This window comes from Carassius gibelio, chromosome A18 (assembly GCF_023724105.1).
Source record: "Carassius gibelio isolate Cgi1373 ecotype wild population from Czech Republic chromosome A18, carGib1.2-hapl.c, whole genome shotgun sequence".
Lineage (NCBI taxonomy): Eukaryota > Metazoa > Chordata > Actinopteri > Cypriniformes > Cyprinidae > Carassius > Carassius gibelio.
In genome coordinates, this window is record NC_068388.1 from 4,296,363 (window position 1) to 4,313,990 (window position 17,628).

The 17,628-nt window shown below is 36.7% G+C and overlaps 1 protein-coding gene across 1 annotated transcript in view; it reads right to left on the reverse strand.

The window, feature by feature from the left end:
* LOC127934552 (SH3 and multiple ankyrin repeat domains protein 3) overlaps positions 1-17,628 on the reverse strand; it is a 144,154-nt gene that overhangs the window by 114,325 nt on the left and 12,201 nt on the right. Inside the window, exons 2-3 of the mRNA XM_052532012.1 lie at positions 3,937-4,140; positions 962-1,033 (exon numbers count right to left, since the gene is read on the reverse strand). Coding sequence (XP_052387972.1) covers positions 962-1,033; positions 3,937-4,140 — 276 coding nt within the window. The remainder of the gene's footprint in view (positions 1-961; positions 1,034-3,936; positions 4,141-17,628) is intronic.

Sequence of the window (17,628 nt, forward strand, 5' to 3'; positions counted from 1 at the left end):
AACTCTGACTCTCCAGGAGAGATGAGAGGAGATCTCATTCGTAGAGCCCAGACAAGCCAAAAACAGCAGCATTAACACGATGAGAGGGGAGTTGATTGGACTGGCTGGTAATTACAGGGCATCTCGGTGTGTGTTTATGAGAAGTGTTGTTGATCTGTGAAGAGCAGAGGAGGTTACGGTCATGTAAACTCTTCCACAGCTCCATGCTTCTCAAGATTACTGTCGTCATCATTATCATCTATCTAAACAGCTCGATGACACCTCAACATCTACAGCATTCCAGGAACCATTAGGCAGCCGATGAGACTCGCTAATATCCGCTTTCTATGAGACACAAACTTCCTCTGCAGGGCGATTGGTGACTCAGACTCAGAGTTAACTAACTCACTGGTATAACTAAAAAGAATATATAAAAAAATCTATTTGATCTATTTGCCACCTCAATCACCGATTAATGACATCTTAATTTGAAACACTGATAGAACTAAAAAGCATAATTGTTTAAATCGATTAATTACAATTATTTCTTTTTGAAGAACAAATACAGATTTGCCACAGTATTCTCTATAAAATGGTATAATCCCCATCATGTAATCACTGACTGATACAGCGCTGAGAAAAGTAACAGGTACCATGTGACATCACCTTAATTGAAACTTGAATAATGATATCAGGATGTCTAATTTGAGACACTGGCACAAGTAAAAGCATACGTTTTAAAATGTATTAATTAGAATGATTTCTTCCCGAATCAGAATCCCCATCATGTAAACTCTGATTGGTCCAGTGCTGCAAAATGTAACAGCTACCATCTTTCATCACCTTAATGTAAACCTAAATCATGACATCAAGAAACTTTAGTAGTCACTGAACTCTTGTTCCAAAAAATGTGTGTCTATAGTGAAAGCAGATCAGCAAGATGCATTGTGGGTACAAAAAGAAGCTAACGCTCCTGTCTTACCTTAGTGTGAAGCTTTGACAGCTGTTTTTCATCCAGGTGAGATTGTGTGTACACTCGCCTCTTGTAGCGAAACTGCCAAAACCAAAAACACAGCACTGATTAGGTTTACATCACTATGGATATCACAACTTTAGTCTTCATTAAAGAGCACATGCTAACATTCTTCAGTGATTGTCATGTTGGCTGAAACTGTGAAGTGGAGGGAGACTCTGTTTGAGTGTGAACTGTTGAAATCATAACTGTGAGCTGCTGAAACATCTGCACATCAACATTACAGCTGTGCTCAGGATCACAACGTCCTTTAACAGAGAACCAGCTGTGAATCAGTGAACTGCACATTCAGTCAAAACATGACGCAAGCGGAACTGCATGAGGAACAAGACAACGGGAGTCTTTTGAGACAATTTTAGGGAGAAAAAAATTACAATAATCTAAACATTTTCAAAATGATCATAGAATAATGGCCTACATTTCCGACCTGAGGTTCCTCACACAAACCTACAGTATGATTTCAAAAGAATGTACTCATACCAAACACTGACACTTGTATGGAACATCCTGGTAAAGGGAAAATTGGTAAAAAAAAAAAAAATTATACAACAAATCTCAAAAGCTGGAAAGCACCAATATCAAATATCTGAAAAAATTAAATCACATGATAAAGTAACAATTAAAACCAGACTTAATTATAAATATTATAATGTAAATTTGCCAAGAAAAATAACAGAAAAGCTTAAAAAGAACAACTTTGGGTATTGTCATGGAATGTCAATGTAATGTCATTTCTACACCACAAGAGACACCAAGTAGCAAAAATTCCTAAAAGTTTCTACAGCCCTAAACTCACTCTATTGGTTAAACCAGATGTTGTCTTTCATCATTTCCTCACCCTTTTGTCATTGCTAACCTGTATAACTTTTTCCCCCATGCTACTGCAATGAATGGAGTCTTCAGGCAAAAACGACGTAAAGGCACCATTAAAGTAGACCTTACAATTAATACGCCCTCTTTGGAGCCATATGCTATCTGTGCTGGGAACAAATCAAAATTTAAGTCATTACTCACTGCTCTACTTCTTTCATTAACTCTCATTACTGTACGGATGTCTGGATTTCACTGAATAATGACTTCAATTTCAATCTCTATGTCATAAACTTTGTTAGAAGTTTGAGAGTGAGGAATTAATGACAGAATTTTCATTTTTGTGTGAACTATTGCTTTAAACACCAAGAAAACTGATGAGACAAAACTCTTCTTGAATCATGAGTTGAGGGGAAAAAAAAAAAGAAAAAAAAAATACCTTTTCAATCATGACAACAACAGCAAAGTTGAGGAAACTCAGAGGCAGACTGGAAACTCAAAGTAATGTATCGCTGTCAAACTCAAGGCCATTAACAAACGCCTCAGGAACAAACGAGTCAAAATGTCATGATCAAACAGAAAACAAGTCGAAAGCTCACAAACAACGAAGGTGAATAGATCGTACACGCTCTGAACTCACCACAGGATCCGTCTGCTGTGCTACGCGTCTCTGGCTGTGGGCAGTAGCAGTGCAAGCGAGCCAACACTATAATTCTCAGCACTACCCAGAATTCCTCTGTCTTGCACCTCGGTGCCATCAATCCCAAAACATGACACCAACTACAACAAAATATTGCAAAACATCACTACGAAACAGCCATGACTTGGAGCTGCAGAAGCGAGCGCTGTACACAAAACCATGTGCCCGTGAAGAGGGCAAGGCCTCGGGGACACCCACAGCTCCATCCCTCTCCTCCACTGAGATCTGACCATTCACATCTCTTTGTTACTGAGTGCTGTATCTGTCTATCTAGCAAACCCAGAAGTGATCTGTCCACTATGGGAGTTTTTCTGTCAAGGCCAGTGTGTCGACGGACCGTCTGCTGTGCAGTGATGGTTTCTGAAATACCAGGATGGGTCTGAGCTGTAAGAAGAGTGCCAACACTTAGCAATGTGAGCAAAATAAATGACTGTGGACTGTTCACATGCAGCTGGTTGCTTTGGGGGATGATAAAACGCACACAAACACACATCTCCTTCTGTTCTCTCATGCACGTTGTATATCGCTCAAGTTTGACAGTTTCGCCTATTTATCAGATACTGGGTATGGATACTGCATATACAGTTATAATGTACTTTTACCATTTAAACATTTATCACTTAATGATCTTCATGTATACAGGTTTTTTTGTGAGCCTCATGTTCTAACCAGCAATGCTGAGTGACATGCAACAAGTCTCTTGATATCTATTTCATCACATTGTGTAGCCACACCCACCGAAAATTCTCATTGGTCCATAATATCCAATACATTGAATAGTAAACATTAACTTGTTTACGATTAGCTGTGATTTTGTTAATACACTGTAAACTTACTTGTTAAAATAATACTATAGAACGAACGATAGCACAGACGGACAGACAGACAGACAGACAGATAGAAGATAGACATACAGACAGACAGACAAACAGACAGACAGACCAACAGATAGATAGATAGATAGATAGACTAGACATTAATTCATGTTTGTCAAGGTTTATGACACCTAGGAGACATTCAAAATACATTTTGTACAGCTCCAAATTCAGCAACACATTCAGAAAGAGCCTAACTGCATAAAGGCAATGATTTCTTTTTGTCATTTATCTGCTCATAGCAGAAATATGGAGAGGCCATTTTTCAGAAGCCAACGCTGGTTTGCTCTCTCTCTCTTAAATGCTCTTTTCTCCACAGACTCCAAAAGTCAAAATTGAAATGATAAATCAGGTGAAATGACAATCAGAGCATTCCTGACCACTCAAGCTGACAGAAGAGGATGGAGCAATGGAGATATACTCAGGAAGGCAGGGTGCCAAAATAAGATCTCACACTGTAAGCAAGCCAAGCTTTTATTTTATTGGTGCACATATTGAGTGTCAAGACCAAGGTGTTAATTTGGGGGCATGACTCTCACCTCCAGGTACGGGACAGGAGAGATGTCGGGAAGTGGATATTCTTTCAGTGTTCGCTGCTCATCCAGGAACTTCCCGGCTTTACTGTTGTACGCAGGCTGAAAGAGGCCATAGTTTAGCACATCCTTCAGGCTCTGGTTGAGTGTGCAGAGGATTCGTTGTTTAGACAACCAGATGGGAGACTCCACATTAAACTTCATGCATTTCTGCAGAGGAAACAGAAAGAGAGACATCATGAGTCATGAAAATCCCATAATGCAACAGCAAACCTGAAGATTCCCTAATATAATTAAAAAGATTGGGTGCGATAACTTTTTAAAAAAAGATTTTGAAAGATTTTTATATACTTACCAAGGCTGCATTTATTTGATCAAAGATACAGTACAAACGGTAATCCTGTGAAATATCTTTACAATTTAAAATCGTAAATCTGAATATATTTTAGAATGTAATTTATTCCTGTGATGCAAAGCTGAATTTTCAGCATCATCACAGTTTTCTGTAATAAAATGTCCTTTGAGGTTCTTTTGTATGTGATGCCCTCAACATCTTATTCCTTCCTCTTGTAGTCTTTCAGAGATTACTCTGTGTTGTGACCCCAAAATCAACAGTGAAGATTTGAGAGTGAACCCACTGCCAAATCAAGCAGTGTATCAATAAAAGCCTCTCACCCTTCTCTGTCTTTCTCCTCTAAACCATAAGTAATGACACACACCCCTGCCCTTTCCACAGTACTTTGATTACTAGAGGCAGAGATCCAGCAGACCACCGGGACAGAGAGAGCAAGCAGGAGTGAGAGAGGCTTTCAACACTTTTGTTCGCTTCTCCTCTCAGCAAATACGACATCAAATGCAGCTTTGAACTCTTCTCTACTGCATTTATTTTACCAAAGAGCCCAGTATTAAGGAGACAAAGATGGGAAGAGAGGACATCAGTCTACAACACACACACACACACATACATAAAAAGAAAAGCATTTCAGAAACTTGTAATTATGTGCAGAATTCCCCTGAAGTTAATCCTTCGTTTCATTCTGTTTTCCCGGGGATAACAACAGCCTCCACCATGGTCGTTCCTTTTGATTTTCAATCTTTAATTTCATCACTCTTTTCTATGTTTATCTTCGCTTAGACTGACAGACGACTGGACCGCATTCAGCTCTATTTAAACTCAGAACAAGAGTAAAACCAGACCTCTATTCAACATACAAATGGAAAGGACGCCTCAGTACAATAATACAGTAATCGCACGTCACACTTCCATTCTTTTTTCTGACAAGAACCTATGGACAGCACAAATTAAATGCTAAAAACTTACAGTTAAAGAAGAGCCAAAATTATGCAAAAATGTATGGCATTCAAAAATTACATGTATATTTTCACAAAGTTTTGCATGATATATATATATATATATTAGTGCTGTCAAAATTAGCGCGTTAACGCATTCGATTAATTTGAAATATTTAACGCGTTAAAAAAAAATAACGCAATTAACGCGGTTGCAGTTTTTTTTATTTCCAGTTGTGGCCTATGTGTGTTCAACGTGCAAAGAAATATGGATAAGACCAAGGAAGGACTTTTAGACGGAAAGTTTCAGTATAAAACTCTGCCGGATTACTCTTCAGTCTGCCACAAGAAACATTACTCTTCATTTAGTCTGCCACAAGAAACAGCAACATTAAAATCATGAACTCAAATGTCATTGTTTAAAAAACTGTAACAGTGCGTAAATCAGACCTTTCTGTAACGCTAACATTAATAAGCTTAAACGAAAATAACGAAATAATTGTGTAGCGGAGTATTTTTTGTACACAGTGCCGCGAACTGTCAATCACTCCTGTACGCGTGCATCACTGTCCTCCTCAGCTGCAGCAACTTGCGCTCTCTCTCTTCATCAAGCTTTAAAACAAAAAGGGGACAAAAAGATCATATTGTCTTTGTGCATAGGCTATAGATTAATTAGATAAATGAATATCTAAATTTGTGCCTAGCCGTCTACGGTATTTTTTTAGAACTTAGAAAAAAGATGCTGCAGCCAATGAACAGCCAGCGGGGGCTGCAGGACGACTCAACCTCCGCAGACAGTTTTTAATGTTTATCAGACAATAAAAACTCAAGATTTTGCTTTAGTATAACTCACAACGAGTTTCACACACCTTCTCCGGCCACGTTGAGTTGTTGACACTTAACAGTGGGAAAAGCGACACATGCGCTATTCACTTGTATAACTTAAGGGTGAATGGGTAATGTAGTTTCTGCTCTGGGTGGGATGAATTAGGAAGCTTGCATTGTGAAGGGCGCTCTGAAAATCGGCAGTGCAGGTAAAAGATTAAAACCTCTATTAAAACAGATGTCCAAATGAGCGTACCGGTACGCTACAAGCAAGTTCTGGGCGCACGGAGAGGTGGTGGTACGCTCAAGAGCTATATTTGGAAGTGGCGGTACTGAGTACAGGTGCGTACCGGCCCACTTAAAGCACTGGCAATGACTATACTTTGGAATTTCTTTTCAGTCCACTTAGAATTCAACATGGAAATCATTTTTGTTTTTTATTGGCATTGATTGTTTTGAAATTCAAATGGTACTTACATGTCTGTGTTTTTATTTCTGTAATAAATATGGCTTTCAAGCCAACAGTTAATTTGGAGGATATTGATGGTTTATTGCAGGTATGTTGTTTACATGAGAAAATCTGTGTTACAAGTTAAACAAAAATTCCAATAAACAATCATATTTTGAATTTAAATAGTTTCTTTGTCTTGAGTTTACATTAATTATTTACATTTTACATTTACATATCCAAAAAGTTTCAGTCTTGTAATTGCGATTAATCGCGATTAATCGCGATTAATTTAAAAAAATTGTGCGATTAATTAGTTAATTTTTTTAATCGATTGACAGCACTAATATATATATATATATATATATATATATATATATATATATATATATAAACACATACACACTAACAACTAATTTCTTTACAATATAAACACTGATACACTAAACAAAAAATTATAGAAATACACCGAAATGAATTACAAATGCAACAATTTTGTTTTTGCCCACATTTCTCATGAGCTGAACTCAAAGAGCTAAGACTTTTTACCAACTGAAAATAATTAAATAAAGGCTAAAACACTGCTAAATAATATAACAGTATATAAATAATACTAAAATATCACATCACTGATATAAACACTGAGTATGTACAGTATATAATATAAATATTGTACACTTTTGTAAGTATAAATATTGATGATGACTATATCTTGTCTGCCTTTATATCCAAACCCAGAATAATTACTGAAGGTAAGGGTTCGGGACGGTGTCATAGTTCAGTTTTAATTAGACAGGACTGTATTTATTGATATCTTTTGCCATTAACTGAGGTTTCACTGAGGTTACTGCAATGCATTCTGGGACTGTCCGTTTAGAATTGCCTTAGATTGCCTTAGGATTGATTTAGAATTTAGACCAAGTAAGTTATTTTAAAGGGAAGGTTAATTTTGCTGCCAACTTTTTGGAACACCTTTGAATCAGAAAATGCTGTCGACTTACTAAAGCTGGCATCACTACGTTTTGGAACAAAACTATAGTTTTATGCACTTCAAACACACCGCTTTACAAATAAGCAAACATCTTATTCCATTTGTTTCCTTGGCCATAATTTACCCAGAAATCAGAACCTCAACGTGTAATAAACATGCAAACATGTCCTCAAATGCTCAGCGCCCATATCTGCAGGGCAGTTCTCCCACAATCCAGTAGTGCTGATGTGATTCCCTGAACTCATGGATTGATTCTGATAGTATTAGCCTGAGGAAAATCATAACAGGGCTCTATTGGCATCAGTTTAGGAGAGAGAGATTCCTAACAATGCATTGATTGAGCTGCATGCATACAGCCACACACAATGACTCTGTCTGTCTGGAAAATGCTGTGGATTTGCTCAGTAGGGCTCTGGTAAGCAGACTGGTTTTCAGCAGGCCTTCAGAGAAACGTGGAGTAGAGATATAAAGCACATCTGGAGAATGAGACAGGTACAGTCCATCAATGTCACACACATGCAGGTGCAGACAAACACATCATATTATGCATACATGCATGGAAAATGCTGTAATGCTGCGTTTTTATGCATTAAACCATTTCAAGGAGTAGTAATATATAAGTAAGAATATATCACTGGAGTTCCAGATATTCACGAGAACAAACTGATTAGTATGTTCAGTATTTACATTAAGAATATCTTTATTAATATAAGGATTATATATACAGGGTCTATATAAAGTGTTGTCACTGTCTCCACCCATAAATATATAGTATGACGCTAGAAGTGACACCGCTATTTTTGAACCAGACATGTTCACATAATGTAACAATTAACAGCAAGTAATGTTTTCTCAAGTACTTGTACAGTAAGGGAAATGAAGTGACATACAGCCCAGTATGGTGACCCATACTTAAAATTTGTGCTCCGCATTTATCCCATCAAAAGTGCAAACACACACAGCAGTGAACACACACACTCACACACACACTCACACACACACACACACACACACACACACACACACACACACACACACACACTATGAACACACACCTGGAGCAGCAGGCAGCCATTTATGCTGTGGTGCCCGGGAGCAGTTGGGGGTTCAGTGCCTTGCTCAATGGCACCTCAGTCGTGGTATTGCCATCTTGAAACCACAACCTTAGGGTTAGACTTTACATCTGTAGTTGTGTACTACAATGTTTACTTTGACAGAAATATCTTAAATAAAACAAAGATAATGACTGTACAGCAAAAGCAACACTGAACAGAGCTGTAAACACAACTACAATCCAACATTTAACCCATTTTACTATGGTGTGGGTGCGACAAAATAGTGCTTTTTTCCCACAAAAGGTAATTGTCCACAACGCTGTGTATCATCGGAGGAAGACCGAACTGCCTCAAATGAAAAAGTTCACTGAACACAATTTACTACAGAGAGAGAGAGATACAAAATATACAGATATATTTTATCTTTATTGGTGAACCTCCAAAAATCTTTCAAGAACATTTGAAGGTCATTAATGCTCTTAAATGCCATTAAGATAATACAGATTAATAGGCAACACAAAATATAAAAAAAAATGTCTATATCACAAATATCTTTTAAGTTTGGTCAGTATTTTGTCACATCATTTTTTAAGCTGGTTAAAACTTTGAGCTGATTGAAATGGCATCTACATATTAGTCGATGTAAATTTTATTTAAAAAGTAGAAAATTAAGTCAAATATTCAAAAACTGTCTATAATAATTAATTATAAAATAAACATATCTTGTAAATGTTATATATTTTGGCGTGCACACACACACACACACACACACACACACACACAGCGATATTGGTATTTGGTATTGGGAGTTTACGGGGACTTCATATGCTTAATGTTTTTTATACTGTACATACAGTATTTTCTATTGCCCTTCACCAACCATACACCTAAACCTACCCCTCACAGGAAACTTTGTGAGTTTTTAAATAATAATAACAAAACAAAAAAAACACTATTTAGTATGTTTTAATGCCTTTTGAATTACAGGGACCAATGTATAGTCAAGTCATACCAATGTCATTATTACATAATTACATTATTACTAAAACCACATGCAGGGTCTCCAGGGGTCCCGGTAATGGGAAAGACTTGAAAAAGTCAAACGAACAAACTCTCTCCTCTCTGCAGTGCAGGGTCATGTTGATTGGCTACTTTGGTATGAGAAAGTCTTACTCAGCGATGCTCGGGATAGAGACCTTGCAGCATGAACAACATTTACACACTCAAACACATACACATACACACACACACACACACACACACGGCCAAGAGAGAGAAAGAGAGGGTGTTATCTCTCCACAAACACCCATACCGAGGGCTCGTCAACCAACGAGGCACCCCACAACCACCTTGGGAGCCTATTAATTCAAGCAAAAATGCAGAAAAAAAAACCTTAAGGCTCAAAAGGGCTCTAATCTTACTGGCTGACTGCTGTGTAATTTCTGGGAGTCGGGTACACAAGTTTTAGTGCTCCACTAGGCAACAAACTTGTGCTTACAAGCTAGTGAGCTGCTCCAACGAACACTTCTGAGGAAGAACTAGACAAAGCTTTTGGTAAAAATGTGTGGCCTTGCATCTACAATCAAATTTAGTTTCACTTAGCTGTTTAATGCAGTTTGCTTTCAGAGTTAAATTTATGAGCTAATCAAGACTTTGGACACACATTCTAGCCACATTTTCACACAACTGTTTATTAATTTAGCATCACTGATTTCAAATGTACCTGCTGCGAAATGTGACATAAATCTAAAATAAACTGTGGCTGGTAATTTGACATGATCGCCAGACAGTCTCTTCCTGTCTAAGTGGAAGGTTTACGACCAGAAAAGGCTGCAAAGTAGACCAGATTTCATATGACTCTGCAAGAGCACTAGGATGTAATTCACAAGGGTCAAATCCCTCTAAGACAAGTCTCACATGGCTATAAACAAAGCTTAACCAGTCTCTGGATCTCTTACACACATGTAGGAGACTGTAGGTGGGCTGTTTTCTTTTATCACCACATAATAGATGCCTGGGGGAACTAAACTCACTAAAGCAGCTCATGGAAAGACACACTTGTCATTCAATTAGCTTTTCTCAGTGTGTAAAAACATGCACACACACACACACACAAACACACACATACACACATCCTGAAGGACATGCTGAGGCTGATGTTTTTCTAATTAAGAGACACTGATGCATGACAACACACTGTGGTTGCATCTGAGTCAGTTTATTTTTACATAGAAAGCAGGGACCTGTAAACATTTTACTAAATGTGCGTCTATACTTCTCTATACTTCCCTGCTTTCATCACAAAATTGTTTTATTAGCAACATCTGTTAAGACCATCAATATTACCATTGCTCATGCATAGGGATAATTATTTGTATGGAAGCCTGTTTCTGCCACTGAATATATATATATATGTCGGGTCTCATGGCTAAATCCGCAACTGACTCCAGCCTGTTTCTCCTGACAATATATACATGTGTCTAGGCAACACCTTTCCACTTAACTGTTCTCCTGCTCCACACACACATACTGTACAGCGGAGCGATTTGAAGGATTGATGAATAGATCAAAAACAAAGCTGTAAAATAATCACAAAAGCACTGCTATATAAATATATAGGCTAATCTGTTTGTTAAGCATGTCTCTCTGTGAATGAGCGTTGTTGTCATGTACTACATACTCAAGTTTGTGCCGGCGTGGCTTAAAGTGCCAGGTTTAACAGTGCCTGCTGTCTCACTATCTGAAGACGTGAACACAAACACCGAGAGCCTCACTGAGAGAACAATTAATAATCCTTTCATCATTTTATTTGAGAAAACCACTGTCAAAAACAAATACATTCTGATAATCAAAGTTCTTCACTACAACCTGTTAAAATAAAAGTCCGCTTTTTAACTGGAAGAAATTGACAGAAATTACGATTGTACTATAATGTAGCCTACTTCTAAAATAATAATAATAATAATATTTTACATAAACATTTTTAAGGAATATATATTTTTTCCCCTCATTTTAATTTAGTAAATCTCTGTTGTGCAGCCCTTTGCAAAAACATAAGAGTAAATTTTTTTTTTTAAATAATTAAATTGTTACATTTTTATGCATTTTTATGCAGTATATTTGTATTAAATCATAAAAGTACAGAATATATATACAGAAACCAGAATTTATTAATTTGTATGTATAATTAATGATTAATATAAGTTATTAAACTAATAAATAATCAGTGATAAAATTTTCTTGTTTTTGATTAATGAAATTTGAATAAACACATGCTTTCAAACATTTGTTCAACCCCCCAAAAAATTTAATTGTTTAATACCATATACCGTGAAACTGTATAACCGTGATATTTTCTGAGATGATTATCATACCGTGATAATCTCATACCGTTACAACCATAATCTACAGTATATATTCTTGCAATTGTGAGTTTACATCTCGCAATCCTGACTTTTCTTCTCTAAATTCTGAAGTCTTTTCTCAGAATTTTGAGATTTAAACTCACAATTGTGAGTTATAAAATCCAAGTCTGAGGGGAAACAGATTGTCTTTATCAAGGCCCCCCCCCCAATTCTAGCTTTTTTTCACAAAACTGAGGAAGAAAAGTCACAATTGAGAGATATAAATTAAATTCTAGGAAAAAGTCAGAATAGTGAGTTTATATATCGCATTTCTGACTTTATTTCTCAGAGTTGTGACAGTTCATGTCTCACAATTATGAGAAAAAAGTTTTTCGAGAACTTTTGAATTGCGAGAATCATTTTTTATTCATTGGCAAAAAAACAGGTTTAAATATCCTAGTAACCACCTCAAAAACATAGCAACCACCCAAAACACCCTAGCAACCATCTGAAACACTGTTGAATAGTGAGCACCTCTCAGTTTCTACAGAACATATAAAAAATACTTTTTCCTCTTTATAACCCACGAATGAACATAAGCTTTAAAACCTAATCAAATTACATGCTTAAAATAAGAAATTATGAGTAAGTTTTATTTGCACACTATGATAACTCCATGAATTTTACAGTGCGTTACATGTGCAAGAAGCACAAATGCCATTGTCAACTAATGTAAAATTCATATGAGCCCTTAAATGTTTGTGCCTTCCAAAAACAGCAGGTCTGCCTTTTTAATGGGAATTCACATTTATCTTTGGGAATTTATGAGTTCACTGTCCGGAAATAAGTATTTACTTTAAATGTGATTACAAACAATTGGATGAGTAGAAATATGGCATTAAGTATACTTTGGCAAAATCATAGCTTCTTAAATATGACATTTACAGTGACTATAAGTGTCAAAAAGCTCATGGGTGTTGACATAACCCCCTCAATATGTGTGCTTGTGAGACTGTTAAAGCCGGACGGGATGGCACAGTGACAGGGCTCAGCTGGGCGCGTGAGGACGACCAACACACAGGGAAAAAATTAGATTTTTGCGTCTGTCGTTCAAGCCCGCTGTGCTACCACAGGCCATTTGGGAACAAAAAGCAAATAAACAAGAGGGAAAAATTCGATTGAGACGGGGAGCGTGACAGACGGGAACAGATGGAGGGATGAAGGAAAATAAAAAATGTGAGTAATATGGAAAGATGGAAGGCATTTTTTTTTTACCGCGTGTTCTGCTTCAGTGCTTTACTAGCCTGAGCTAAAAGACTGTATTCTCAAACCTGTCACACTGAGAAATGGGCAAACACTCAGACACAAATGCATTTTATGCCAGCTCACCCAAAGAATCATCATTTACTCACTGTCATGTCGTTCCAAACCTGTATGACTTTCACAATAGAAGATATTTTGAAGAATGGATGCTCCATTCCACCCAATTATGATGAGCATGAATAGAGGTTTTATAAAGGATGCAAAAGCTTCATAAAAATGGCTGTAAGACCTGTGCACTGCATTCTGTGCCTTTTAATACCACACCATAGCTTTAGGGTTTGGTTACTTGTTCTTGCTTCCACTCGAGCATTAGATGCTAATGAGGACATTCTGAAATCATGCTGGAGAACACGATCATCAGGTTTCGCCGCATCTTAGTGCAAGTATGATACCACAAACTTGCAATGTGTTGGCCAAGCATTGGCATTTGTGTGTTCTTACAGAGACTGTATTTCCACCGAATGCTTTAGAGTTTCTCTATCCTTAGAAGAAATTCAGCTGTGCACGTGTGTCTTCAGGGAATACTGCCATCTGAACAGAAGTGTGTGGATACATGAGGGATGCATGTTAAAGTGAGTGTGCAAGAGCGGAAAAACTGTATGACAGATCTCAAGACGTGTGAAAGTGTGTGTGCTTGTGCCTTGTTCACCTGACTAGTCTTAAATCAATGTCTTTCACTTAAAAGACATCAAACCCAAGGAGCAGTGTATGTGTGTGGATAGTATGTGTTTTTGTGTGTCAGTGCTGTATTTGTCAAATCTGACCGCACAGTCTTCACTGAATCACCCACACTTCTTGACCTGCTTACAGAAATCACACCGGCAAACACAAGCATCGCAGAGCTAGGGCTGAAGGAGAGGGTTACTGCTCGGCATTGTGTTCAAAATCTCATTCAAAAATATTCCATAAAGATTGTACATAAAGAATTATTAATTCAATTAGCTATTTTCAAAGATACCTCTCTGAACGAAAATGTGCAACTAATATACACTAAAAGTTTGGCATAATTAGTTTTTTTATATATTTCTGAAAGTTCAGGCTGCATTTATTTGATCAAAAATGCAGTTAAGCAATAATATTGTGAAATATTATTATAATTTAAATAACTTTTCCATTTTAATATATTTTAAAGTGCTTTTGCTGTACTGACAAAACCTGATAATCTTGTTCTCCAGTTTGATTTAAAAAAATTTCACAAGAACATCTAGATCTAGTTAAAGCAAGAACATCTGAGGAGTTCACAAGGTCAGTGTCCCAAATTTGGTTATTTGATCAGAGACAAAGAAATGAGCCGAACATTAAATAATCTCATGGTATATTATTTAATGTATCTTTGAAAAAAAAAATTATATACAGTAACTTTAAAGAATAAGTCAGTAGTTAAGTGTAACACATTTGGTTATTTATTACATGAAAATTAAATATGTTAAAAAACCTAATACATTGAAAAATGTATGCAATGAACACTATAGCTTTGGAGCAAACCTTAGAGAGCAGCATCATTTACAGCAGTCTATAATGCAGCTATTTTCTAAAGTAGCCAACTGAAATGAAGCCCCATAAATCACTGATTTAAAATGCAAATAGAGCTCCACCAACACGAGAAACATGAGAAACAAGCTTACAGATTATCTCATATGCAAAATATATATATATATATATATATATATATATATATATATATATATATATATATATATATATATATATATATATATATATATATATATATATATATATATATATATATATATATATATTAGGGATGGGCATTCGATTAAATTTTCTTAGTCGATCGTCGGGAGAATTAACGATCGACTATCGATTAATCATTAATATTTTTATAATATAATTAATTATTTAATTTTTATAATAAAAAAATGCAATGAATACAAAAATACAGCGTGTTTTTCCTCGGTGAGACCTTTATTACAAGATCAACTTGTGGCAGACAGTTAAACTACGTTCAGGCAAACCGAACATATATCCGCGTGCATATGCAGTGCTCTAACCTGCAGCTGCTAGCAGGCGTTCTTAACCCTTTCGAGTCGATTAACGCATATATGCGTTTTGAGTCTGAATAAAGTGCTTCATTCTTTTTTCTGAGGAAATCCATTTCTCAAATCATCAACCACATCACATCTTTTTGGGGTGAATTATGTCTTAGTCCTCTCATCACGAAGCAAACAGTAAAATAAAATAAAAACTTGAAGAACAGTCTCGCTGCCTTTTCTTCTGTGTGTGTATTCAAGCCGCGCGCTTCAGTTTGAATCTGAATAGCGCGTTAAGCGCGGGGGCGTGGTCACATTAAATATAATGAAGGAAGATATGAAAAACAGACATTGCGTTGTTTTCATATGGATTACTTTATCTCAGAATATTTGTTTTTCGGAAGCACTTGTTTAGTTTAAAAGTAGACATTCTAGGCTTTCTATAGATATCTCTCTCATGTCTCTTCGTTGAGTATTCACGGAGTTACGGTTCATTTTAATGAAATGTTTGTACATGACGATCAGCGGAGACAAAGACTGTAGACAGCGCACCTTGTTTGTTATCTTTATTTTATAAGTGCACAAAGGGTTTTTGTTATTATGTCTGTATCCAAAAAAAAACTAGACCCTTTACAGATTCGATTGATGTATTGCTCTTATCTGTACGATAAAAACTGAGTGTGTAATTTATCAGGGGTTATCAGGAGAAAATGACTCAAAACGCATATATGCGTTAATCGACTCGAAAGGGTTAAAGCCTCATGAAAATTTGCCGGGATGCATAGGTACATCATTTGAGTCGTGTACTTAAACACGGCATCGCAATGTTTGCAGTTAACTAGTTCGCTTTTTAAATCAAAATGGTCCCACGCCACACTTCGCCGTGACATCTTCATGATTATTCTTTGAAATCAAAACGGAAGATCACAGATAACCGAGTAGGGTGTCAAATATTGCCCCATGGTGGTAAAATATTTAATTGCTGCCACACAGTGAAATTCATTTAATTGCTTGAAGACTCGCACTACGCAACGCAACCTGCATTAGATTAAAAAAAATGCTTTAGATTAATCGATAACAAATTAACATGATCGAGGAAAATCTTAACGATCAATTATCGATCGTCGATTAATCATGCCCATCCCTAATATATATATTATTTTAGTTTTTTTTTTCCAATTATCATACAGTTCACATTTAATCCTAAAACAACAGTTTTATAAAATAACAAATTAATACATAATATGGAATCAAATATTTATTGTAATCTATCTCTGAACATTTTCAGTCCAGTGCAGCCCAGTCTTGTACCAGTGCACTAAGGGATTGCTGTATTCCTGGAGGAAAGAGAGGAGGCGGATAAAGGGACCGGGGAAGAGAAATGAAAAGAAAAGGTGATGGACACGTGAAGAAAGAGCAGTCTCAATTTCAGATGCAATTAAAGTCTCTCCACTCTTTACGGATAAGTTTAAGAGCTTCCATCAGCTAACTTCAACTCTAACATCAATCAAGACCTTCTGTCCGACACACACTTGTTCCCATGTGTGTCAGGGTGTAAATTACTGTGCTAACATCTTATATGAGGCTGTCATCTTTAACTCATAGTCAACACAGAAAATGACTCAAGCTGAAGGCAAAAGTCTTGAGATGAATGTTGAGTGAGATGTTAAGGTGAACCCAAAGACTTTGATGACTACAGAAGCTTACATGGAGGTAAAGCAGCACAAAAGAATTAATAAAAATAAAAAACACCATGGAATATGGTGACCCATACTCAGAATTCATGCTCTGCATTTAACCCATCCAAAGTGCACACACACACCATGAACACACACCCGGAGCAGTGGGCAGCCAATTTATGCTGCGGCGCCAGGAAAGCAGTTAGGGGATCCAATGCCTTGCTCAAGGGCACCTGTCATGGTATTGCCAGCCCGAGATTCGAACCCACAACCCTATGGTTAAGAGTCAAACTCTCTAACCACTAGGCCATGACTTCCCCTGAGACTCCATCATCTTATGAAAACATCACAATAATCCAAAAGTAATCTACATGACTCCGGTACAGTTAAAATCTGTGTATTTATAAGAAACAAATTCAACATTGAAGCCTTTTGACTTTAAACCATTGCTTCTGGACAAAATATCAGTCCATAATCCATAATTTCACTTCCTCCAGTGAAAAAGTCCATCCCCTGTTGTCCTCTCACATCAGAATCCAACAACATATTTGTTCAGAAGTGTTTTGGGCTATTTTCACTTATTTACAGTGCTTTATTTGTGCATATTTCTCCCCTGATTCAGATGAGAAGACCTTTTCCATGGAGAAAGCAATATTATAGGTAGATGACTTATATTTTAGCCAAAAGCAACAATTTGAAGTAAAAGAAAAAAAAAACTGATTGAGGAATTTATTACAAACACACAGCTTGAA